Consider the following 25,992-nt stretch of genomic DNA (forward strand, 5'->3'; position numbering starts at 1 on the left):
TAGAGAGATTGATATTTGTTTGATGAAAACTGTAGTCTGGAGCAAAAGTCATGTTTTAGTTTTGTTTTTGGTCTACATTTGTCGACAAAGATTTCCACATTTCCTCAGTAGAGGTCATATTTTATTTGCGCTTGGTTTAACCATGGGAACACTTTTGCCCATGAAAGTCCCATTGGCACATGTCAAATTTCAGTTTTGCTTTTGAAACACTGGGAACTTCGTCCAGCAACAGCCAAAACAAAGGAGTCTCACCAGGAAACAAAGAGCCATAAGAGTGAATGTCTTTTCAAGCCAAGCCATAGATTCTCAATCAAAGCAGGCTGCCATGACTAACCTTTAGAAACAAAATTTAAAATGGTTGCTATTAGTCTATTACCTTTAGAAACGTTAAACTCTAAACTCTAAAGAGCAATGCATAAAATTGGCAAACCTTTGTATCCATCCAAAAGAATACCATCAGCTCCCCAACGAACTGTCGTCAGCAAATGTACTCCAGCCTTCAAAATTGCATTCTATTCATAACAACGTTCTCTTCGATCAATTCTAATGAAATTGACTTCGTATTTATATGACTAGTTTATGGAGGGGGTGGATGTTCTGTGAACAAGGAAGCTTCTCACTTGACCCGAAAAAATGCGCACATATCGTGAATGCATTCTCCTCAAACCAGTGAAACCACAGAATGTTCAACCTCCTTTTGAACCAAAAGAGGTTAATACTAAGCCTTCAAAATTGCATTCCCACATTGCCTTCAAAATAATGCAGTAACTCCATTTTACAGAGTATGCTTTAGTGTCATAAAATGGAATCCAAACTGGGGATATTCATAATCACAACATTTTCTTTCAGTAAAGATCCGAGAAAACTACATTGTTTCACCACACAAAGAAGAGAGAAGAATTCCTCCAAGAAAATATAAAAAGAAAAGAAGAGCATAACTCTGATACATTGACCAAACTGGAGAGTTGTGTATCTCATGAAAACAAACAATCGCAAAATTATATACAGAAAATTATTATTGGAATATAGCCCAGGCTAGTTTCCACTAACATGACAATTTGACTCAGATGTCATCTACCGTCTTAGCATACCATCAAGCACAATTGTGCCTTCATGTGAATCCTCTGCAATCTGGAGAGATGAAACAGCCTGTGCCGCAATAAGACCAGCAGCAAATCCCGTTTGCCCCCAACCTGCTTCCTGGCAAAATGAAGGGTGGCGGTAATCCCTTCCATAAGGCCCAGTTGAGAACGACCATTCATTGTTCCCCAAACCACCCCACTTGCACCCTGATCTGTAACCATTAGATCCCCACCCCATTCCTTCAAGTGAACACTTAGCAGAATCCTGATAAGGATAGCAAGCCCTTCCTCCACCCATAAACAAGTCAAAATCACCAGGACAATCCCAGGACTTGAGCACTTCATCTTTGTTCAAAACAATTTCACACCTTTCATCAGAGTCTTCGTCCAATAGAACATGCAGGGCAACAGCCTCGGCAATTGCAGCACCCTCTTCATCAAGCCTCTGTTGCTCTTCCTTCTTCTTCTGTTTTTTCTTTTCTAGTTCCGAAATTATGGCAGCTGAAGTAGCAAGAGCTTTCTCCAAGCGCCTCTTCTTTTTCTCAGCCTGTTTCTGACGATCCAACTCATCCTTCACCTGCTTCTTCTTAACTTTTCTCATAACAGGTTGCACTTTATTACACTCCATTTTATCCATTTAGACTAACAACCTCTAAACAGCTCACTTTGTTTAACTTATTTTGAAATTCCTCTAGTATACATTTTCCCTATAACTATGTCCCCCTAGTTTTCTATATCACTAAATAAAATTTAATTAATTCTCTTGTTGAAAACTAATATACTACTATGATCCTCAGAACTACACCCACTCAGGTCTGTAAGAATACCTCATTTTGCGTACGATGCAATCCCAGACAGAAACAACAGGAGACAACAGAAGGGCAAACTGATACGTGCTCACTGATCCACCCCTTGGCATCATTCTTCCTAATTTCCCACAACCTTTGCATTTTCCCATGCTGATCATGCTAGAAGAACTGATCATCAAATGCCAATTATTGAAGCAATAATAACAATCTGCTTAAAACCGCTCACATGGCCTTCCTCACTGCAGCAAAAAGTAAAGACAGTCAACATGGGGGATCAGCAAGGTGAAACATCTATACCTCTATTTTAGTAACCAACTCAATAAACATGTTTAATTCTGCACAAAGAAAAGAACAAACAATTAAGAAACAAATAAGACCAATGCATCAACAGATGTCCAATCCAACTCTTTCGTCTCTCACAGCGACAATCATACAACACTGACTGCTACTCATAGTTTCTGAAAGCACTTAAACACAAACTTCAACCAAACTATCCTCAACCCAATGGAATATCATGAATCCAGTTCTGCGCACACGCTCAACAAAAAGGAATCCAGACTTGATTATGCCACTAGAAAGTAAACAACAAAGACCACCAAAATATCACCTAGACTATCCAGGTCACAGTGAAGAGAAAACCCCAAAATCATGACCATGAGTACAGTACAGTGCTAAAAAAACAAAGTAGCACTCTACAAAAGCCAAACAACATAAATCAGATATAAGTCCCACTAATATACCTATAGCCCAACCGTGATAACCAAAGTGAAGACAATAAACACCGTGAATAAGATCTATATAACCTAAAATTGACCTACATAACAGTATCCCAGAAATCACAAACATGTCAGATCTAACATCATACTCATTGACAATTTGACAAAGCACTGAACTAATGAGTCAACTCTAATCACAACTCTAAATCCCCAAGGTCCTAAACATAACAACCTGAATCATAACCAACAAAACCAAATCAACCCAATCTTGTTAATAAAAACAATACTAACTCGATACATCCATGAACAAATTCTCAATTCAATTCAACAACTGCGTACAAAGGTGATAACGAAAACTGCAGACAGACCATTGATTCAACTTTCATTCAATTTCCCGATCAACGGCATCTAATTTGTTCAAATCAATACACAACCAAACAGATCTGTACCAAAGACTAGTCCATGCACATAAACGCGTTATCTAATCAAATTCAAATTCTACAATTGTAACCGATTTCATATCGGATCCAAACACCGATCAACCTAATCAAACAAATCTACTCGAAATCCAATAATCATAATCAGATTCATACATGAGATCATAATCAAACGAAATCAAAAGCGAGAGAGATCGAGAAAGCGAACCGGAATTAGACGAAAGGCGGAGAAGAACGCCGGGATCTGTAGGTCATCGGCCGGAAGTTGAAATCGGAAGTTTAGTTTGAGAGTGGTTGGATCTAAACAGAGAGGAGTTGTGGTGGAGTTGTGGAAGAAAAGAAGAAGAAGAAAGAAAGAAAGTGAAAATTTCGTGACAGAGAAATAACCGACACCACAGAGAGAGAGAGAGTAATCGTGTACGTCACGAATTGGAAAGCGACACGTGACTCCGTTGATTGACATGGGTAAATCTAGAATCTCAGACTTTTCGCGCTTTCCTTGAGAATATAATCTACTTTGTTTTTTATTCAACGGCCAGGATTATAGATCTACCGACGCTTTGGCCATCGCAGCCGTCTACTTGTCTAGCGTAAGCTAGGAGGAGATAAGTGGATAGGCTACGGAGAGGTTCTACTTGGTGATGGCGAATCTGGGCCTTCATTATTCTAGCTCAAGCTGTGTGTATTATATATATATATATATTTTTTTTTTACTGTTTTTGGGCCGACAATTTAGCGGGCCGAAGCTCAAAAGGAGAAATATATGGAACGCTATTCGGCGTAGGGTTGGAAAGGTTTAGCCAAAAATCGAAACCGTTCCGAACCAAACCGGGAGATGACATTATGTCTAGAACTTTGTGACTATTAATCAAAAGATAACAATAAAAAGTAAATCAACAGCTTGTCCAAATAAAGCCCGGAATCACTAAAATGATCGATAACAATGGTGAGATACTTCATAATCACTAAAACTATGGATAACAATGGTAAAATACCTTCATTAAAACAATAACAGTACATAAAAGCAATAGCAAGGGTGATCCAAAAATTAATGGGAGACGAGTATCATCATTTTTCTTTCGTGAGTCAAGCTCACTACTTCTCACTTATAAACAAAAAATTAATATCACTATACCAAATGATACCGAGCGTAATGAGTGTCATTTTAATGACAACATGAATCGAATTTCAGACCTTCCATGAATACTATATGCTCATTAAAAATAGAATGAAAAATACTAGGTATCCCTAAGTAAAGCTGTTGATAAAGCCCAAATTGCAAAAGCATTGAGTTTTCGTTGAGAAAGCCCTTTAGATGGAAATGAAAATGGCAGTGTTCTAATGAGTCTCTACTTCTGATGATTCCTAAACTCCACCTAGAGCTATAAGCCGCAATGCTCGCCGTTCAACTCCTCCCCACCCTAAATCCCAAACCCTCCATCACCACCACCCCAAACCGCCGCACCGTCCTTAAACCCTTCCACAACCCCAAAACCCTAAGACCCAACTCCTCCCCATTCACCGTCCGCTCCGTCCTCCAATACAACAGAAAGCCCCAATTGTCCGGCGACACTCCCCGCGTGGTCGTCATCACCTCCGGCAAGGGCGGCGTCGGCAAGACCACCACCACCGCCAATGTCGGCCTCTCCCTCGCCCGCCTCGGCTTCTCCGTCGTCGCCATCGACGCCGACGTCGGCCTCCGCAACCTCGACCTCCTCCTCGGCCTCGAGAACCGCGTCAACTACACCGTCGTCGAGGTCCTCAACGGCGACTGCCGCCTCGACCAGGCTCTCGTCAGGGACAAGCGCTGGTCCAACTTCGAATTGCTCTGCATTTCCAAGCCCAGATCCAAATTGCCCATGGGCTTCGGCGGCAAAGCCCTCGTCTGGGTCGTCGACGCCCTAAAGGCCCGGCAGGAGGGCTGCCCGGACTTCATCCTCATCGACTGCCCGGCCGGCATTGATGCTGGATTCATTACCGCCATCACTCCGGCCAATGAGGCTGTGCTGGTGACCACGCCGGACATTACCAGCTTGCGAGACGCCGACAGGGTCATTGGGCTGCTGGAGTGTGATGGAATCAGAGACATTAAGATGATGGTGAACCGGGTTCGGACTGATATGATCAAAGGTGAGGACATGATGTCTGTGCTGGATGTGCAGGAGATGCTGGGATTGTCATTATTGGGGATGATTCCGGAGGACACGGAGGTGATTCGAAGCACCAACAGAGGGTACCCTCTGGTTTTGAATAGGCCACCCACATTGGCTGGACTGGCTTTCGAGCAGGCTGCATGGAGACTTGTTGAGCAGGACACTATGAAGGCTGTCATGGTTGAGGAAGAGCCCAAGAAGCGCGGCTTCTTCTCATTTTTCGGAGGGTGAAGAGTTTTGGACTTTTCGAAGTGGCAGTGATCCAAAGTTGGCTAGTTTTCTTTTGGTTGAGTTCATCTGCAGATGAGATTGTTCATGATTAGGTAGAGTGAGAAGTTGTGTATGTACAGAGTCAGAGAGTCAGTAAAGTTTGTTTTTTCTTGAATTCAATTCTATGTTGTCTTTCTCTAGTCTCTATTGGCTTGGCTTAGATTTATAGTGGGTTCATTTTTTGTGGTTGTTTGTTCAAGCATAATATGCTGTATTTACTCGAATGAGAAACAATGAGAATTGGTACCTGGTCTCTTGAACTCTATGGCTTGAAAAGTTCGTGCCTGATATTTGCAGTACCATTTGATGAATTTGATTGTCTATGCTTATAACTGCTAATCTGCGGGAAGTTCAATACAAAGTTTAATAATTCTGTAATAAGAATTCACAATAATCTAAGGACAATATAACTACAGAAGATATATGATTTACCTTAAATGCACTTTGCAACCAAATGAACCTGTAACTTTCTACCCAGTCACTTTCGAGTTTAGTCATCGGCTTTCCTCATTTCTGCACCAAAGTTCTTGTGGCAAGAAACAAAAGCCTGAAGTCCATCTGCTATAAACTTTATCATTCTGTATATTCCCATTAGATGGCAATGTGTTTCAGCCAAGATGAACATTTTGTTTCCCTTAAACCACTTACAAAATTGCTTTCTTTTCTTCTAGTTGGCGTCTTATCCAACCAAATCACCTCATGCAAAGGCTTGGTCACAGATGGGTTAGTGGTTACCATATTTTCCATCTCCAGTTTGGGGTATCTGGTTAGAGTTTACTTGTAATCTTCTTCGCAATTCATAGAGCAGCTTTGGCCCCACTGTTGTTATATCACCTGAGTGATTCAAATCATCAATGACTCCACTTCAATTTCAGAATTGTCCCTTTGTTATGGAACTGATGAGGGCGGATGAGAATATTGAAAGAAGGGGCATAAAGTACCTGCTCCAAGTGTTAAGACAATGGTATCATGATGAGGGTTCTTGCATATCTGATATACCAACCTCTCTACCACATCACCCTGTAAAACCACCAAAATTTATTTTCAACAGTCATCAAATTAACACAAGAACATATCATATCCAGTACAAGAAGCTTCCCTACTAAACCCTTTCTTGAGTTGCGATTTCCATTTGATCCCACTGTCATTTTGTTTTCTCAAAGTCATGTTTCCATGCTCTTTCAGACATTATTGTATCATATTGTCCCAAAGTATGTAAATATTTTACTTCAAAGGATTCCCCAAAATGCATCCTGTACTTACTAAAGAAACCTAAAACTTTAGTATTACCAGAGGGATGTATTCGGATGGCGGGCTGATTACAGAAGCAGCTAACTCCCTTCCACCAACGTTCCCAACATCTATTTCTCTAGCAGCATAAACCTGAAATCATAACGGACAATTTGTATGAACCTGGCTATCACATAATACAAACTCTAGGTACCAAGGAATTTACCTCTGTAACTACAACTTGATCTGCATCACAGAGGGCACTGGCAAAATCATCCTTCAGTGCTGCTAAACGACTACAAATCATATCATAGATCAGTCTTACCACAAATATACGAACCATGCTAATGATAATAGAGAGTTTGAGACTCTGGAATACCTGTAAGTATGAGGCTGAAATACAACTAAAAGAGACTTGATAGGGAACTTCTGGCGGGCAGCTTGAATAACTGCTTGAACTTCCATTGGATGATGGGCATAATCATCATATATATCGCATCCACATATTGTGCCAATCATCTCAAAACGTCTTGAAACGCCTATAAAATTGTTCAAATGCAACCACAAACCATTTATTGTATTGTTAATTTCACGTTGGTTATTGTATAATGCTATCACAGTGGCAATAACCTGCACAACACAAATGGGAAGGAATTAATAAGCAAGTTAGCGGCCTTCAATATGCTCGATCTTACTGAAGTCTCTAATAAGAAATGTCAGGCTTACGAATGGGAAGTAATGATAATTTATGATATCATTCACATAGGAAGAGGCAACATTTTCAATGTGATGAGAAACATTGTACTCAGTGTGGTGTGCTACTCACTGCTAGTGAATTTAGGACATTATGAACTCCTGGAACCTCTAGACTGATGTCTGCCACTGAGCGCCCCCAATGACACTGCAGGAGATTTAAGTTTCAATACATCATTTATCTATATGAAAAATAGTACAGAACAGCAAAAGATAAAGTACAGTATTTTAATTCAGAAGTCACATCAAAATGCACAACAAAGCATTCAATAAGAATCAGAGAAGGAATAGACCATCATTACATACCAGTGTATAATCACTACCACCCTTTAAATTTGGCCTAATTGATGATGCACTCCATTCATTAGAACTTGTAGTTCCATAAGTCGTTATGTTGTAGCCAATGCAACATTTTTCTAGCGGAGAATGCATTAGACCGCTCAAAGTATCTGATCCACTTGCTTGCTTTACATCAGTCAGCTAGGAATAGGCACCCGACTGTGGAATACCAAATATTTTAATTAGATTATATAAGGAATTTAAATGAAAAGCCTGTATGGTGAGCAAAAGTATATTGAATAACCAATGCATAAGCTACCAAGATGAGACCAAACTCATAGACTCATTGACACAGAGTACAATATAATTTGAAGTCCAATTACAGAGAATTGGGAGTGAAGCAACTATAAGGAATTATATTAAGGACAAACAAATACACTAGAACAGCTGAGATGGATGATGCATTAACTTAAGCAGATCTTATTATTTTTCTTGGTAGACAAAATGGTAAGCACACAACACTTCTAGAATGCCTACAATCTACTGCACCAAAAATTAAAATATAGTAGAGCAATGTACCTATCCCCACATAAAATGAGATGTCCACCCACCCTGATTAGATTCAGGAATTTATGGAAAGTAGCTTTAACTGCTTCCTCGTTTTGGAAAATATCAACATGCTCCCAATCCAGATTTGTTACAACAGCTATATAAGGTGATAGTCCCAGGAAGCAACCATCATATTCATCAGCCTATTTACAAACATTATTTTATGTGTAAATATACTATCTTTATAATGATCAAAATGGCTTAGAGAAAGGACATATGGTATTAACTAGTAAAAGCTTAACAGCTAACATCATTTCCTGCTGATAAGAGATTATCATTGAGATTTCAAATTAGATATCTCCAGTCCTTTACCACCTCACCATACTTCGCCTAAACAGTGAAATGAATTTAACTCTACATTTGTAGCAAGTTATGTCATTCCTTAGAAAGTATACATGTCATTATTTCAGATTTTACTCATTTTTGAGCTCATGCAACTTATGAGATAAAATTAACTCCATCTTTAATCAGAGTATACCTCTAGCACAAAATTTTTACCATCTCCCAAGATAATGTTTCCACCCGAGAACTGCAAAGGACAGTTTTTGATCATTTCCAATATGTAATGGTAGAAAGTCATCAATCATTATGATACAAACTAATTGCCTTCATTGACAATGCTAATTCAAAGGAACCAAGAAAACTATGGATTTAAACATGGACAAATGGAGATACCCTTTTATCCAAAGTTGCTTAAAGGAAAATTGATACCTGTGGCACGTGAGCTCCAACTACAGCTGTAAGACTATCACCCATGGCGTCTAGAACATAAGCAAGCATACTTGCAGTTGTACTCTTTCCTATAAGTATTAAATAATAATTCTTATCATACATGAATATTAAGAAAAATGAAACAAGGTAACATAAGCTTTAATTTCACTGCAAGTGAATCACTATCACCATTATTATAGTATATCAGTTTCAGGTTTTGGTATGAGCATGCTAGCTTTAATTCTTTGGCAAGATCACAATCTAAGCATACCACCATCACATACATGTACTTTCTAAAGGAATCTCATACACTCTACTGAAGCTAAAGAAAAAGGAGACTAACCAACCTATTTAACATTGCCAACTAGATACTCAGATAACAATAAAAAATCAGTTGAGAGAACAATTTCAAAATTTAATGACTTCAGGATTAAGACTATATCAACACCAACTATATAGATTCATCACAGAGGTACAAACATTTCATAATTTTGGTGTTTCTACTAATACTGCATTTTAAAGTCGATGATACTGAAAGTTATCGTAAAACCATTTGGGCTACACTTATTTAATAGGCAGTAGATAGATCGCAGAGAACATTTATATAAACCCATGTTGACAATGTTAAGCTAGCATAACTATGATTGACGAGGATAATAGATTATAATGATTCTCACCATGGCTACCGCTTACAGCAATAAGATTGTAGCCCTGTGTCAGCTGTCCTAACCAATGGTCTCGCTTGTACCTGTATCAGAAAGCAATGATGATAAGAAACCAAGCAGAACAACCGATATGGCACACTTGTACAGACAATCCTCTAAACTGCTGAAGTGCCATATCTGATAACAATAGCCTACTTGGTTATCCTTTAGCATAGCACAGAAGCACACAATTACCAAACCTTCAACTGCTCGGCTAATAAACTAAACACCCCCTATCACATTTTCTACCAGCAAAACTCAAAGCAATTTTCACCCCCTATCACGGGAACTCCAACCGAGTTTGCATACAAAATCTCCACATTGTCTTGAGGAATAGCACTCGAAACAACAACGGCGTCAGGTAATCTCGACGCACATCTCCTCTGCATATTTGTCACTGAATGACCTATATGCCCCGGCTTCCTGCAATGCATCCACGAAGCTACTCCATCTCATATCCGAGCCACCAACCTCATTACCCTACCAAAACTCCAAATCAATTACCGAAAATCCGTAATCCTAGAAATAGCTAGATGACACTAAAAAATCAATTATCATAATGAACTAGTGTCAATTAGGGATTGAAAATCAAGCTTTACCTGTTTGAGTGCAAGCATGGCCAGCGCGGACAAGCCACAGCCTCCGATACCGACGAAGTGAATCCAACTCTTCAATTCTCCAATTCTGGCTCTCTCTCGTCGTTGAAACTAGTCGAGATTGAGAAGCCAGTACTGTTTTCCGTCGAGGCTATTCCAGTGTGGTTGGGTTTGGAGTGGCCTGAGACGTGAAGCTTTGGCTTGGGTGTAAAATTGGCGGGAAAATGGAGGGTTTTGGACGGACAAATTGCCGGGAAAATATCATTTTCAGTGTAAAACGGTGCCGTGATTTCCAATAAATTGGTTCGGCTTTCAAGTGGAGAAAATGGACCATGACGCTATAGTCGGTGATATGGACGCTAAGATGAGGCCCAACTCATTGTTGTGTAATTTTCTATAATTATTCTTTCATTTAAACCGTGGTGAAAAGGAGAAATAAACTAAAACACTACAAGACTAACTATATTAGAATTGAGAATGTTCACCGTGGTTAAAGAGGAGAAGAGATCATTAGTGTTATTTAAATTAAGTAGCTCTAAACCAAGGTCAAATATATAAGTTGGCTGGGTCATGACTCATGAGCCACAATCATTTCATAAACGTACCCTGACCGTAGGAGCTCTTTTTCTTGGTTAGTTTGAGGTGACGGGCATTATATTCTTTGATTTTCTTTCCTCCTGCGCGCAAACCTAGCTTTGATATGTTCCTGTCCTATATCTAAATAATACTTAGATTAGGGTACGATTTCATTCGTATATTTCATGCACCCAAAAATTTTGTATTTCTTTACCTAATTAATGATCGGACCATTAGTGATGTGATAACTCATGAGCGCTGAATTCATCACATGCATGTGAGTTGACGTACGCTAGCTATTGCCGTTGAACAAAGATAGAAAATAAAAATAAAAATAGACCAAGTTTGCCTTTATCTATTTCATTATACAAGTAAATAATTCTTTGATTGTTGTCCACAAACTTATAGCTATTCGATCATTTCCTTATCAATGATGGAACGTACGGGTTTAGCAAATCCAGAAGCTGCAGAAGCTATATACATTAGGACAGGCAAATTGAGCCTAGGTAATCGACCTCTTCACCATCAAATTAAATCTATCAAGATATTCTATTTGTCAAACGCCATGTACCGGGGATTTGGTTTTAGACATATATACTCATATAATATATGCCATATGCTGGCTAATGGACTTAAAATAGGTCCCTTAAAATATCTACAAGAGTTCATCAACTATTTTCTGAAGAGAATACATGTCACGCCCCGAATTTTGAATAACAAATTCAAATCCGAAACATGAATTAAACAACTTAAACAAATAAACGTTCTGAATTTTTTTTTTTCAGAAACAACCTCGCCACTCACGCTCAAATTCAAAACTCGAAGACCTCGAGTTAATTATTACAACTCACTCGTACAAAGTAACTTGTAAAGCTCTAATGAGCATAACAAACCTCACAACTGAAAATCAGAGTATTACAAAGCAGCTACTCTACACGGTTCGATCACCTTCCTGAATTCTCCAGTCCTGTAGGATTATCCGCTACACCGTTTGAATAGTGTACCGGGATTGCAACAACACAAAACCCGGTAAGCTTTTGACAGCCAGTATGAGTAAAAGAAAGAATGGTTGATTTATTATAACACAGTACTTTTAACTCAAGTAACAACCAACAATTTCAACATCCACAAAGAAAACCACAATCTCGATAATCGATCACCAAAATCATTAACTCCAAATCATTTGAAATCACACACAAAGAAATCAAATGAATCACTCATCTCTACTCTTAACAAGATGTCTTTATCCCCACAATACGGAATAATATTTCTCAACTTTCTACAAGTCTCATCCATCACTGCACTTCCCAATTAAACTAATAAGAACATTAATCATGCATAGAAAGTTAATTCAGGAAATAACCAACACGCATAAAATCAGAAGTCATAGTAATCCCTGCATATAATTTAGTTCAGGAGATTACATTAAAATCAAACAATAAAATGAAAACGAGAAATAAACGGGAAATCGAACCATAGAAATGATCAAGGAAATAAATAGAGATAATAAACAATATAACCGAAAAAGAAGAAAAGAGAAAAAGAATAGAAATTTAAACAAAAGAATTAACAAGGAAATTAATTAAAAACATCATCAACTCACACTAATAAATCCATCCAAAACTCAACACCTTTTACCAAAAGGACTCTTACAAGTCACATCGTGACAAAATCATAGGAAATGTTAACCTAACAAATCATTATGAAAATCCGGTCCAACCTGGACACGTTGGCAGACAGACTAGAGCTCTAACTGATCGAAATCACTAACCGGGCCAAAGGCGTAATTACGATATATTGCCTGAGGATGCAACCTGCAAACCCCGGATCTTTAGGCCAACCTGACCCTTAGATCAAAACATTTAAGCGAGTCGCACTGGACCCAAAATGTTAAAACAAATCAAACGGAGAAATCACAACCTGTGACTCTCAAATCCTCAGACCACCGGTCGTCAGATTAAAACATTTAAAATGGTCATACCGGACCTGAAAATGTTTCCCAACCCAAAAGGAGAAATCACAACCTGCAACTCCCCAAATCCTCAAACACTTTTCAAAACAATAGAAATACCATTTCCCACGACATATTGTTTCCCGAAAAGTCATACCCAAAAACAATATATGAACTCACTCACAAATATTGTTTGCATCACAACAATTCTACCAATACATATATGTTTCCGACATATGTAAATATTCAATTCAATAATCCACATACCACAATGCCACACCATCCATATATATATTCCACATAAATATATATATACGTAATTATCCGCTCAGGGATAATCACTAATACCAACTATAGTCCACACAATAAAATCGTGAAATTCATTTTTATAGTTTAAATACATTTTACTTACCTATGGACCGTAGTTGATCAAGCCCATATGATTTAAAACAAATATTTATTTCATAAATATTTTCACACAATTACGACAAAATAAAGTAATTAAATTTATTCGGTTCGTAATATGAACCACGTGAGGTTTACTCACCTCTGATCCAGCTGCGTCTTCTTAACAGCTTAATTAACAATCTCACGAATCGTCCGCCAAATAAATCCATCGATCACCTAATCCAATAATGATCTTAACTTAGCCAACAACTCAAAAGCACACATATACGGGAATCTGACGGTCGGATTCTAACTTATATAAAAATCCGACGGATGGATTCTCACAAATCGCCTCCCGAATCACCATTTCTCAATTATACGAAGATCCAACGGTTGGATCTTCGTCCGTGACCACACAAAGTCATCGGGACAGTCATACGATCAACATATCAAATCTACAATTCCATCAGACGGTCTGATCTTCACAGATCACAAATCGAACGATCGAAATCGATCGAAACTTAAAAATTCATAACTTAATCATACGATATCCAAAAATTACGTGTAATATACCAAAATGATCGTATTGAAATATAGAATCTGAAAATGTACAGAAACCATATTTTTGATCCCCGGAGGTGGCCGGAAAGGGCCGCCGGAGTTAGTGGCAGAGCCGCCGCCGACCACCGCCAATGGTGTCGGGGCCGGGCTGCTCTTCTTCCTCTCATCATGCTTAACAAAAAACTCTAAAGGCTTGCTATCAGAAAACATCAAGAAGAGGTCGAAAATTACCAAACTCAGTCACGGTGGCCGGAATTTTTCCAGAATCCGGCGAGAGCTCCGATCAGCGTGAAAACGTCCACCACTCGCTTCGATTCCTTCTGGAGACTGGTTCAGAATCTCAAGGCGAGTTCATCAAGCCAAGAATCACAAAGAAAGGTGGCCGGAAACTCAAGATATCGGCGTTGACTCAAAATCGGGCTTAAATCGGAACAAGCTTTCCGCCGCCGCTACAGGCCGCGCCGCCATGAAAGGCTGCCACAGACAGGTGCGCAAGGACCATACGAAGCCAATGGAAGAAGTTTGGTGAGGATCGGTGGCCGGAGGAGGAAGATATGGCCGGTGGAAGTTTGGAGGCGATTTCCGTCTTCGGGAGGAAATCTGCAGCCGGTTTCCATTTTTGGAAATTCTGAAAATATTTTCGGAAATTTCCGAAAATGGAAGCTTTATACTAAATTGGAAACTTTTTCAAAAAATCATAACTAATTCATACGAACTCCGATTTTTTGCGTTCCGCATATGCACGCGATCGTATCGACGAGCTCTACAACTTTCACGAAGGAAGTTTTCCCAAATTTTGAACGTATAAAAAGTCAACTTTCGCGAGCCCCTAAATAACGTTCGTTTTTTCGAAAATTAATCGTTCGAACTAATTCCACAACTTCTCCGAGCCTCGTACTCGCTCCCACTATCGTGAAATCATTTCTAAAAATCCACGGAATTTAATTTGGATTTTTCGGGGTATTACAATACATTCACAATTGGGGCAACTTATAGCACATCAGTTGATTGAGGCGCGTTTGTGGGCATAAAAATGATAACCCCGAGGAGTACTTGCACATAGCAAAGGAGAATGTCATCACGAAGTCTTAGTGAAATGCCATAAGAGTGTATGTCTTTTGAAGTCAAGCCATAAGATTCAAAATCTAAGCAGACTGGCATGTGAAAGAACGTAATGCACACCGGCTTTTATAGTTCCATATATAAATGGAAGAGTATCATAAGCAACCCCATGGGATTAGCTACATGTTCACAACCATCTAGAAGAACTGAATGGATGGGAATCCACTGAAAGATCATCAAGAGCAGCACTGCCACTCCTCAGAGGAACTCCAACCATCATATCTACCCCTTCAATGTTTATCACCATAGAAAGAGAAGGCCACACTTTAGCCATTTTATCAAGCAGTTTCCAAGCTACAGATACCATGAAAGTCTATCATGGACATAATTACATAACAGTAACAATTATCCTTGGGCTTCCAACTAGAAGAAACTCTAATCATATATAATATCCAGATTGCAGTAATGAAGTAAATCAAAAGAGTATTATTGGAACCAAATCATCATATAAGCAAGCGGCAACCAACTCAGCAACAACTACAAACAAATGATTTGATTAATAGACGGGAAAAAAAAAAGAAGAAGAGAATATTTTACCCCGGCCACCTGCAACATGTTGAGTACTAAGGAAGCTAGCGCACAAAGCATTTAAGCAGGCGGACAAAGCAGGATTCCTTGCAATGGGGCATGATGGTAAAGGCGCGGGTAGACAGGATCTTGTAGGGCAAGGCTTGTGCTCTCGGATCAAACTCATATTTGAATACTATGATAACAACACGCACCTTCTCAAGCCCTAGTGAATTTACAGTACGTTCCTCAACCGGGTAGCTCCTGACCCTAACAAAGCAGATTTTTCCATCTCCTAGATCGATGAGACGAAACTGCTTAGATATTTCACGCAAATTTTCCAATAAGCCCAGCAACCTGGGTTTCATATTCACAGACCCGTAGCTGGTAAGATAAGAACCTTTCAAATCATCAGTCAATCCCAATCGCCACACGTTTATAATATCACGATCATAGGTAAACACCAACTTCTCCTTGCAAGGTTTATCCAAGTCCACGACTAAAGCCTCACCCACAAAGGGGAAAACCTCACTGTGGAAGCCGGAATCAGCTATCCAGCATTTACGGTCGGTGTCGAAACATTTGACCGGCATATGTGGGAAATAGGTGGACAGAAAGATCTTGTTGTCCGTGTAAAGTAGAGAATATAGAGTTTCACTAGTGAAATCACGACTGAAACTCGGTATGGGTGGAGGCAGAGCTTCCCACCGCTGCGATTGGCTCCTGTATACCTGAGAGACACTGACGTCACATTTGACAACTCCGAGAGCATAGAGATCTCCTCCTATCTCCATCATCCGCGGATAATATATGTCATTTGCAAGACCGTTGCAGCTTTTGTCCAACTCCTCCTTGATGTTGTTGCCGTTTTCTAAGCCCTGAAGCCGGAGCTCATCCCCATCCTCATCCTCAATGTCATAGACGAGAACCTTTCGGCTGGGTCTGCAATCATACGACCACGGTGATAACTCGCCGCCTACGAAGACAACCTGGGAGCCAAATGGACAGCAGCTCATGCAGTCGGGGATATCGCAGTAATCGCCGCAGAGTAAACCGACTGGCCGCAAATCATGATTGGGGCAGGATTCGCAGCTAGCGCACTTGTTTTCCACACCTTTGTCTGCATCAAAGTCACAGGAGCAAGCCATCAAACACTCCAAATCGATGGCGCGGATGACGTAGCAGCCCCTGAAGATGTTTTCTTCCTGGCAACATACATACAATTTGGGGTTGCGATTCGAACTCGGATTCGGACTCCGTTTGCGATTCCGATTCCGATTCACATTCTCCCTTTCCGATTCACTCACTTTGATCTGATCCATTTTCCCTTAACCTTTCTTTTCTCAAGCGCTGCTAGCCCTACCTCTTTATCTCATCATCGCCATGGAAACGTATTTATACCTCTGCATCTAGGGTTTTAATATCTTCGGGTGCAGTGGTCTGCCATGCTATAGCTACATTACAGGTCCTGGGTTCGAATTAGGTTAACTGCAGATTTTTTATTTAGATTTTTTCCAAGGTTTAATTCTAGCTTGCAGCACTAATTATTATTACTATTACTTATTTTTTCTATTACTATTTTTTTCATGTGGCTTGCTAGACATAATTTTAACAATATTCTTATTTTAAATTAATCTTACTACTAGATTATAATATTTCTATCAAATTTTTTTAATCAGAATTTTCATTAAAAATTCTTATATATAATTTGAGTTCTAAATTTTTTCTTCTCAATTTCTAAAGGTCCTTACCTAGGATGAAGTTCTAGCTTTGTCACTCGGTGTTACTTTTTAGTGATTTAGAAAATCTCTTAAAATAGAAAAGCATAGTTGCAACATGTATCGACTCTCAACTCAATCACAAATTTCTTATTATTTTTCAAGATTTTTTTATTATTATTTTATTTTTGTGCTCCAGTAACCCTATGTTTCTGGCTCCGCCCCTGCATGACGCTATAGTCGGTGATATGGACGCTAAGATGAGGCCCAACTCATTGTTGTGTAATTTTCTATAATTATTCTTTCATTTAAACCGTGGTGAAAAGGAGAAATAAACTAAAACACTACAAGACTAACTATATTAGAATTGAGAATGTTCACCGTGGTTAAAGAGGAGAAGAGATCATTAGTGTTATTTAAATTAAGTAGCTCTAAACCAAGGTCAAATATATAAGTTGGCTGGGTCATGACTCATGAGCCACAATCATTTCATAAACGTACCCTGACCGTAGGAGCTCTTTTTCTTGGTTAGTTTGAGGTGACGGGCATTATATTCTTTGATTTTCTTTCCTCCTGCGCGCAAACCTAGCTTTGATATGTTCCTGTCCTATATCTAAATAATACTTAGATTAGGGTACGATTTCATTCGTATATTTCATGCACCCAAAAATTTTGTATTTCTTTACCTAATTAATGATCGGACCATTAGTGATGTGATAACTCATGAGCGCTGAATTCATCACATGCATGTGAGTTGACGTACGCTAGCTATTGCCGTTGAACAAAGATAGAAAATAAAAATAAAAATAGACCAAGTTTGCCTTTATCTATTTCATTATACAAGTAAATAATTCTTTGATTGTTGTCCACAAACTTATAGCTATTCGATCATTTCCTTATCAATGATGGAACGTACGGGTTTAGCAAATCCAGAAGCTGCAGAAGCTATATACATTAGGACAGGCAAATTGAGCCTAGGTAATCGACCTCTTCACCATCAAATTAAATCTATCAAGATATTCTATTTGTCAAACGCCATGTACCGGGGATTTGGTTTTAGACATATATACTCATATAATATATGCCATATGCTGGCTAATGGACTTAAAATAGGTCCCTTAAAATATCTACAAGAGTTCATCAACTATTTTCTGAAGAGAATACATGTCACGCCCCGAATTTTGAATAACAAATTCAAATCCGAAACATGAATTAAACAACTTAAACAAATAAACGTTCTGAATTTTTTTTTTTCAGAAACAACCTCGCCACTCACGCTCAAATTCAAAACTCGAAGACCTCGAGTTAATTATTACAACTCACTCGTACAAAGTAACTTGTAAAGCTCTAATGAGCATAACAAACCTCACAACTGAAAATCAGAGTATTACAAAGCAGCTACTCTACACGGTTCGATCACCTTCCTGAATTCTCCAGTCCTGTAGGATTATCCGCTACACCGTTTGAATAGTGTACCGGGATTGCAACAACACAAAACCCGGTAAGCTTTTGACAGCCAGTATGAGTAAAAGAAAGAATGGTTGATTTATTATAACACAGTACTTTTAACTCAAGTAACAACCAACAATTTCAACATCCACAAAGAAAACCACAATCTCGATAATCGATCACCAAAATCATTAACTCCAAATCATTTGAAATCACACACAAAGAAATCAAATGAATCACTCATCTCTACTCTTAACAAGATGTCTTTATCCCCACAATACGGAATAATATTTCTCAACTTTCTACAAGTCTCATCCATCACTGCACTTCCCAATTAAACTAATAAGAACATTAATCATGCATAGAAAGTTAATTCAGGAAATAACCAACACGCATAAAATCAGAAGTCATAGTAATCCCTGCATATAATTTAGTTCAGGAGATTACATTAAAATCAAACAATAAAATGAAAACGAGAAATAAACGGGAAATCGAACCATAGAAATGATCAAGGAAATAAATAGAGATAATAAACAATATAACCGAAAAAGAAGAAAAGAGAAAAAGAATAGAAATTTAAACAAAAGAATTAACAAGGAAATTAATTAAAAACATCATCAACTCACACTAATAAATCCATCCAAAACTCAACACCTTTTACCAAAAGGACTCTTACAAGTCACATCGTGACAAAATCATAGGAAATGTTAACCTAACAAATCATTATGAAAATCCGGTCCAACCTGGACACGTTGGCAGACAGACTAGAGCTCTAACTGATCGAAATCACTAACCGGGCCAAAGGCGTAATTACGATATATTGCCTGAGGATGCAACCTGCAAACCCCGGATCTTTAGGCCAACCTGACCCTTAGATCAAAACATTTAAGCGAGTCGCACTGGACCCAAAATGTTAAAACAAATCAAACGGAGAAATCACAACCTGTGACTCTCAAATCCTCAGACCACCGGTCGTCAGATTAAAACATTTAAAATGGTCATACCGGACCTGAAAATGTTTCCCAACCCAAAAGGAGAAATCACAACCTGCAACTCCCCAAATCCTCAAACACTTTTCAAAACAATAGAAATACCATTTCCCACGACATATTGTTTCCCGAAAAGTCATACCCAAAAACAATATATGAACTCACTCACAAATATTGTTTGCATCACAACAATTCTACCAATACATATATGTTTCCGACATATGTAAATATTCAATTCAATAATCCACATACCACAATGCCACACCATCCATATATATATTCCACATAAATATATATATACGTAATTATCCGCTCAGGGATAATCACTAATACCAACTATAGTCCACACAATAAAATCGTGAAATTCATTTTTATAGTTTAAATACATTTTACTTACCTATGGACCGTAGTTGATCAAGCCCATATGATTTAAAACAAATATTTATTTCATAAATATTTTCACACAATTACGACAAAATAAAGTAATTAAATTTATTCGGTTCGTAATATGAACCACGTGAGGTTTACTCACCTCTGATCCAGCTGCGTCTTCTTAACAGCTTAATTAACAATCTCACGAATCGTCCGCCAAATAAATCCATCGATCACCTAATCCAATAATGATCTTAACTTAGCCAACAACTCAAAAGCACACATATACGGGAATCTGACGGTCGGATTCTAACTTATATAAAAATCCGACGGATGGATTCTCACAAATCGCCTCCCGAATCACCATTTCTCAATTATACGAAGATCCAACGGTTGGATCTTCGTCCGTGACCACACAAAGTCATCGGGACAGTCATACGATCAACATATCAAATCTACAATTCCATCAGACGGTCTGATCTTCACAGATCACAAATCGAACGATCGAAATCGATCGAAACTTAAAAATTCATAACTTAATCATACGATATCCAAAAATTACGTGTAATATACCAAAATGATCGTATTGAAATATAGAATCTGAAAATGTACAGAAACCATATTTTTGATCCCCGGAGGTGGCCGGAAAGGGCCGCCGGAGTTAGTGGCAGAGCCGCCGCCGACCACCGCCAATGGTGTCGGGGCCGGGCTGCTCTTCTTCCTCTCATCATGCTTAACAAAAAACTCTAAAGGCTTGCTATCAGAAAACATCAAGAAGAGGTCGAAAATTACCAAACTCAGTCACGGTGGCCGGAATTTTTCCAGAATCCGGCGAGAGCTCCGATCAGCGTGAAAACGTCCACCACTCGCTTCGATTCCTTCTGGAGACTGGTTCAGAATCTCAAGGCGAGTTCATCAAGCCAAGAATCACAAAGAAAGGTGGCCGGAAACTCAAGATATCGGCGTTGACTCAAAATCGGGCTTAAATCGGAACAAGCTTTCCGCCGCCGCTACAGGCCGCGCCGCCATGAAAGGCTGCCACAGACAGGTGCGCAAGGACCATACGAAGCCAATGGAAGAAGTTTGGTGAGGATCGGTGGCCGGAGGAGGAAGATATGGCCGGTGGAAGTTTGGAGGCGATTTCCGTCTTCGGGAGGAAATCTGCAGCCGGTTTCCATTTTTGGAAATTCTGAAAATATTTTCGGAAATTTCCGAAAATGGAAGCTTTATACTAAATTGGAAACTTTTTCAAAAAATCATAACTAATTCATACGAACTCCGATTTTTTGCGTTCCGCATATGCACGCGATCGTATCGACGAGCTCTACAACTTTCACGAAGGAAGTTTTCCCAAATTTTGAACGTATAAAAAGTCAACTTTCGCGAGCCCCTAAATAACGTTCGTTTTTTCGAAAATTAATCGTTCGAACTAATTCCACAACTTCTCCGAGCCTCGTACTCGCTCCCACTATCGTGAAATCATTTCTAAAAATCCACGGAATTTAATTTGGATTTTTCGGGGTATTACAATACATTCACAATTGGGGCAACTTATAGCACATCAGTTGATTGAGGCGCGTTTGTGGGCATAAAAATGATAACCCCGAGGAGTACTTGCACATAGCAAAGGAGAATGTCATCACGAAGTCTTAGTGAAATGCCATAAGAGTGTATGTCTTTTGAAGTCAAGCCATAAGATTCAAAATCTAAGCAGACTGGCATGTGAAAGAACGTAATGCACACCGGCTTTTATAGTTCCATATATAAATGGAAGAGTATCATAAGCAACCCCATGGGATTAGCTACATGTTCACAACCATCTAGAAGAACTGAATGGATGGGAATCCACTGAAAGATCATCAAGAGCAGCACTGCCACTCCTCAGAGGAACTCCAACCATCATATCTACCCCTTCAATGTTTATCACCATAGAAAGAGAAGGCCACACTTTAGCCATTTTATCAAGCAGTTTCCAAGCTACAGATACCATGAAAGTCTATCATGGACATAATTACATAACAGTAACAATTATCCTTGGGCTTCCAACTAGAAGAAACTCTAATCATATATAATATCCAGATTGCAGTAATGAAGTAAATCAAAAGAGTATTATTGGAACCAAATCATCATATAAGCAAGCGGCAACCAACTCAGCAACAACTACAAACAAATGATTTGATTAATAGACGGGAAAAAAAAAAGAAGAAGAGAATATTTTACCCCGGCCACCTGCAACATGTTGAGTACTAAGGAAGCTAGCGCACAAAGCATTTAAGCAGGCGGACAAAGCAGGATTCCTTGCAATGGGGCATGATGGTAAAGGCGCGGGTAGACAGGATCTTGTAGGGCAAGGCTTGTGCTCTCGGATCAAACTCATATTTGAATACTATGATAACAACACGCACCTTCTCAAGCCCTAGTGAATTTACAGTACGTTCCTCAACCGGGTAGCTCCTGACCCTAACAAAGCAGATTTTTCCATCTCCTAGATCGATGAGACGAAACTGCTTAGATATTTCACGCAAATTTTCCAATAAGCCCAGCAACCTGGGTTTCATATTCACAGACCCGTAGCTGGTAAGATAAGAACCTTTCAAATCATCAGTCAATCCCAATCGCCACACGTTTATAATATCACGATCATAGGTAAACACCAACTTCTCCTTGCAAGGTTTATCCAAGTCCACGACTAAAGCCTCACCCACAAAGGGGAAAACCTCACTGTGGAAGCCGGAATCAGCTATCCAGCATTTACGGTCGGTGTCGAAACATTTGACCGGCATATGTGGGAAATAGGTGGACAGAAAGATCTTGTTGTCCGTGTAAAGTAGAGAATATAGAGTTTCACTAGTGAAATCACGACTGAAACTCGGTATGGGTGGAGGCAGAGCTTCCCACCGCTGCGATTGGCTCCTGTATACCTGAGAGACACTGACGTCACATTTGACAACTCCGAGAGCATAGAGATCTCCTCCTATCTCCATCATCCGCGGATAATATATGTCATTTGCAAGACCGTTGCAGCTTTTGTCCAACTCCTCCTTGATGTTGTTGCCGTTTTCTAAGCCCTGAAGCCGGAGCTCATCCCCATCCTCATCCTCAATGTCATAGACGAGAACCTTTCGGCTGGGTCTGCAATCATACGACCACGGTGATAACTCGCCGCCTACGAAGACAACCTGGGAGCCAAATGGACAGCAGCTCATGCAGTCGGGGATATCGCAGTAATCGCCGCAGAGTAAACCGACTGGCCGCAAATCATGATTGGGGCAGGATTCGCAGCTAGCGCACTTGTTTTCCACACCTTTGTCTGCATCAAAGTCACAGGAGCAAGCCATCAAACACTCCAAATCGATGGCGCGGATGACGTAGCAGCCCCTGAAGATGTTTTCTTCCTGGCAACATACATACAATTTGGGGTTGCGATTCGAACTCGGATTCGGACTCCGTTTGCGATTCCGATTCCGATTCACATTCTCCCTTTCCGATTCACTCACTTTGATCTGATCCATTTTCCCTTAACCTTTCTTTTCTCAAGCGCTGCTAGCCCTACCTCTTTATCTCATCATCGCCATGGAAACGTATTTATACCTCTGCATCTAGGGTTTTAATATCTTCGGGTGCAGTGGTCTGCCATGCTATAGCTACATTACAGGTCCTGGGTTCGAATTAGGTTAACTGCAGATTTTTTATTTAGATTTTTTCCAAGGTTTAATTCTAGCTTGCAGCACTAATTATTATTACTATTACTTATTTTTTCTATTACTATTTTTTTCATGTGGCTTGCTAGACATAATTTTAACAATATTCTTATTTTAAATTAATCTTACTACTAGATTATAATATTTCTATCAAATTTTTTTAATCAGAATTTTCATTAAAAATTCTTATATATAATTTGAGTTCTAAATTTTTTCTTCTCAATTTCTAAAGGTCCTTACCTAGGATGAAGTTCTAGCTTTGTCACTCGGTGTTACTTTTTAGTGATTTAGAAAATCTCTTAAAATAGAAAAGCATAGTTGCAACATGTATCGACTCTCAACTCAATCACAAATTTCTTATTATTTTTCAAGATTTTTTTATTATTATTTTATTTTTGTGCTCCAGTAACCCTATGTTTCTGGCTCCGCCCCTGCATGACGCTATAGTCGGTGATATGGACGCTAAGATGAGGCCCAACTCATTGTTGTGTAATTTTCTATAATTATTCTTTCATTTAAACCGTGGTGAAAAGGAGAAATAAACTAAAACACTACAAGACTAACTATATTAGAATTGAGAATGTTCACCGTGGTTAAAGAGGAGAAGAGATCATTAGTGTTATTTAAATTAAGTAGCTCTAAACCAAGGTCAAATATATAAGTTGGCTGGGTCATGACTCATGAGCCACAATCATTTCATAAACGTACCCTGACCGTAGGAGCTCTTTTTCTTGGTTAGTTTGAGGTGACGGGCATTATATTCTTTGATTTTCTTTCCTCCTGCGCGCAAACCTAGCTTTGATATGTTCCTGTCCTATATCTAAATAATACTTAGATTAGGGTACGATTTCATTCGTATATTTCATGCACCCAAAAATTTTGTATTTCTTTACCTAATTAATGATCGGACCATTAGTGATGTGATAACTCATGAGCGCTGAATTCATCACATGCATGTGAGTTGACGTACGCTAGCTATTGCCGTTGAACAAAGATAGAAAATAAAAATAAAAATAGACCAAGTTTGCCTTTATCTATTTCATTATACAAGTAAATAATTCTTTGATTGTTGTCCACAAACTTATAGCTATTCGATCATTTCCTTATCAATGATGGAACGTACGGGTTTAGCAAATCCAGAAGCTGCAGAAGCTATATACATTAGGACAGGCAAATTGAGCCTAGGTAATCGACCTCTTCACCATCAAATTAAATCTATCAAGATATTCTATTTGTCAAACGCCATGTACCGGGGATTTGGTTTTAGACATATATACTCATATAATATATGCCATATGCTGGCTAATGGACTTAAAATAGGTCCCTTAAAATATCTACAAGAGTTCATCAACTATTTTCTGAAGAGAATACATTCACAATTGGGGCAACTTATAGCACAACAGTTGATCGAGGCGCGTTTGTGGGCATAAAAATAATAACCCCGAGGAGTACTTGCACATAGCAAAGGAGAATGTCATCACGAAGTCTTAGTGAAATGCCATAAGAGTGTATGTCTTTTGAAGTCAAGCCATAAGATTCAAAATCTAAGCAGACTGGCATGTGAAAGAACATAATGCACACCGGCTTTTATAGTTCCATATATAAATGGAAGAGTATCATAAGCAACCCCATGGGATTCTAGCTACATGTTCACAACCATCTAGAAGAACTGAATGGATGGGAATCCACTGAAAGATCATCAAGAGCAGGACTGCCACTCCTCAGAGGAACTCCAACCATCATATCTACCCCTTCAATACTTATCACCATAGAAAGAGAAGGCCACACTTTAGCCATTCTATCAAGCAGTTTCCAAAACTATAGATACCATGAATGTCTATCATGGACATAATTACATAACAGTAACAATTATCCTTGGGCTTCCAATTAGAAACTCTAATCATAGATCAAGCAGTAATAAAGTAAATCAAAAGAGTATTATTGGAACTTAATCATCATATAAGCAAGCGGCAACCACTACAAACAAATGATTTGATTAATAGACAGGAAAAAAAAGAAAGAAAAATGGCATAAGAAGAGAATATTTTACCCCACCTGCAACATGTTGAGTACTAAGGAAGCTATCTAGCTAGCGCACAAAGCATTTGAGCAGGCGGACAAAGCAGGATTCCTTGCAATGGGGCATGAAGGTAAAGGTGCGGGTAGATAGGATCTTGTAGGGCAAGGCTTGTGCTCTCGGATCAAACTCATATTTGAATACTATGATAACAACACGCACCTTCTCGACCCCTAGTGAATTTATAGTACGTTCCTCAACTGGGTAGCTCCTGGCCCTAACAAAGCAGATTT

At 39.1% G+C, this 25,992-nt stretch overlaps 3 protein-coding genes across 3 annotated transcripts; 1 reads left to right on the forward strand and 2 right to left on the reverse strand.

Moving 5' to 3' along the window:
• Positions 1–821: 821 nt before the first annotated feature.
• LOC133714817 (uncharacterized) lies at positions 822–3,470 on the reverse strand. The gene is made up of 2 exons (XM_062141070.1): positions 3,253–3,470; positions 822–2,130 (listed from the first exon to the last, which is right to left on the reverse strand). The coding sequence occupies exon 2, from the start codon at positions 1,717–1,719 to the stop codon at positions 1,075–1,077; it is 645 nt and encodes a 214-aa protein (XP_061997054.1). The 5' UTR covers positions 1,720–2,130; positions 3,253–3,470; the 3' UTR covers positions 822–1,074.
• A 641-nt stretch (positions 3,471–4,111) lies between these two features.
• Positions 4,112–5,732, forward strand: LOC133714483 (septum site-determining protein minD homolog, chloroplastic). The gene has a single exon (XM_062140603.1). The coding sequence runs from the start codon at positions 4,439–4,441 to the stop codon at positions 5,426–5,428; it is 990 nt and encodes a 329-aa protein (XP_061996587.1). The 5' UTR covers positions 4,112–4,438; the 3' UTR covers positions 5,429–5,732.
• A 459-nt stretch (positions 5,733–6,191) lies between these two features.
• LOC133716986 (uncharacterized) lies at positions 6,192–10,142 on the reverse strand. Its single transcript, XM_062143608.1, has 12 exons — positions 10,003–10,142; positions 9,727–9,797; positions 9,050–9,138; positions 8,817–8,867; positions 8,341–8,481; positions 7,757–7,930; positions 7,524–7,598; positions 7,077–7,327; positions 6,924–6,993; positions 6,758–6,850; positions 6,409–6,487; positions 6,192–6,301 (listed from the first exon to the last, which is right to left on the reverse strand). Exons 1-12 carry the CDS (start codon positions 10,140–10,142, stop codon positions 6,192–6,194), a joined length of 1,344 nt encoding a protein of 447 aa, XP_061999592.1.
• Positions 10,143–25,992: the final 15,850 nt, after the last annotated feature.

Source organism: Rosa rugosa, chromosome 6 (assembly GCF_958449725.1).
Source record: "Rosa rugosa chromosome 6, drRosRugo1.1, whole genome shotgun sequence".
Lineage (NCBI taxonomy): Eukaryota > Viridiplantae > Streptophyta > Magnoliopsida > Rosales > Rosaceae > Rosa > Rosa rugosa.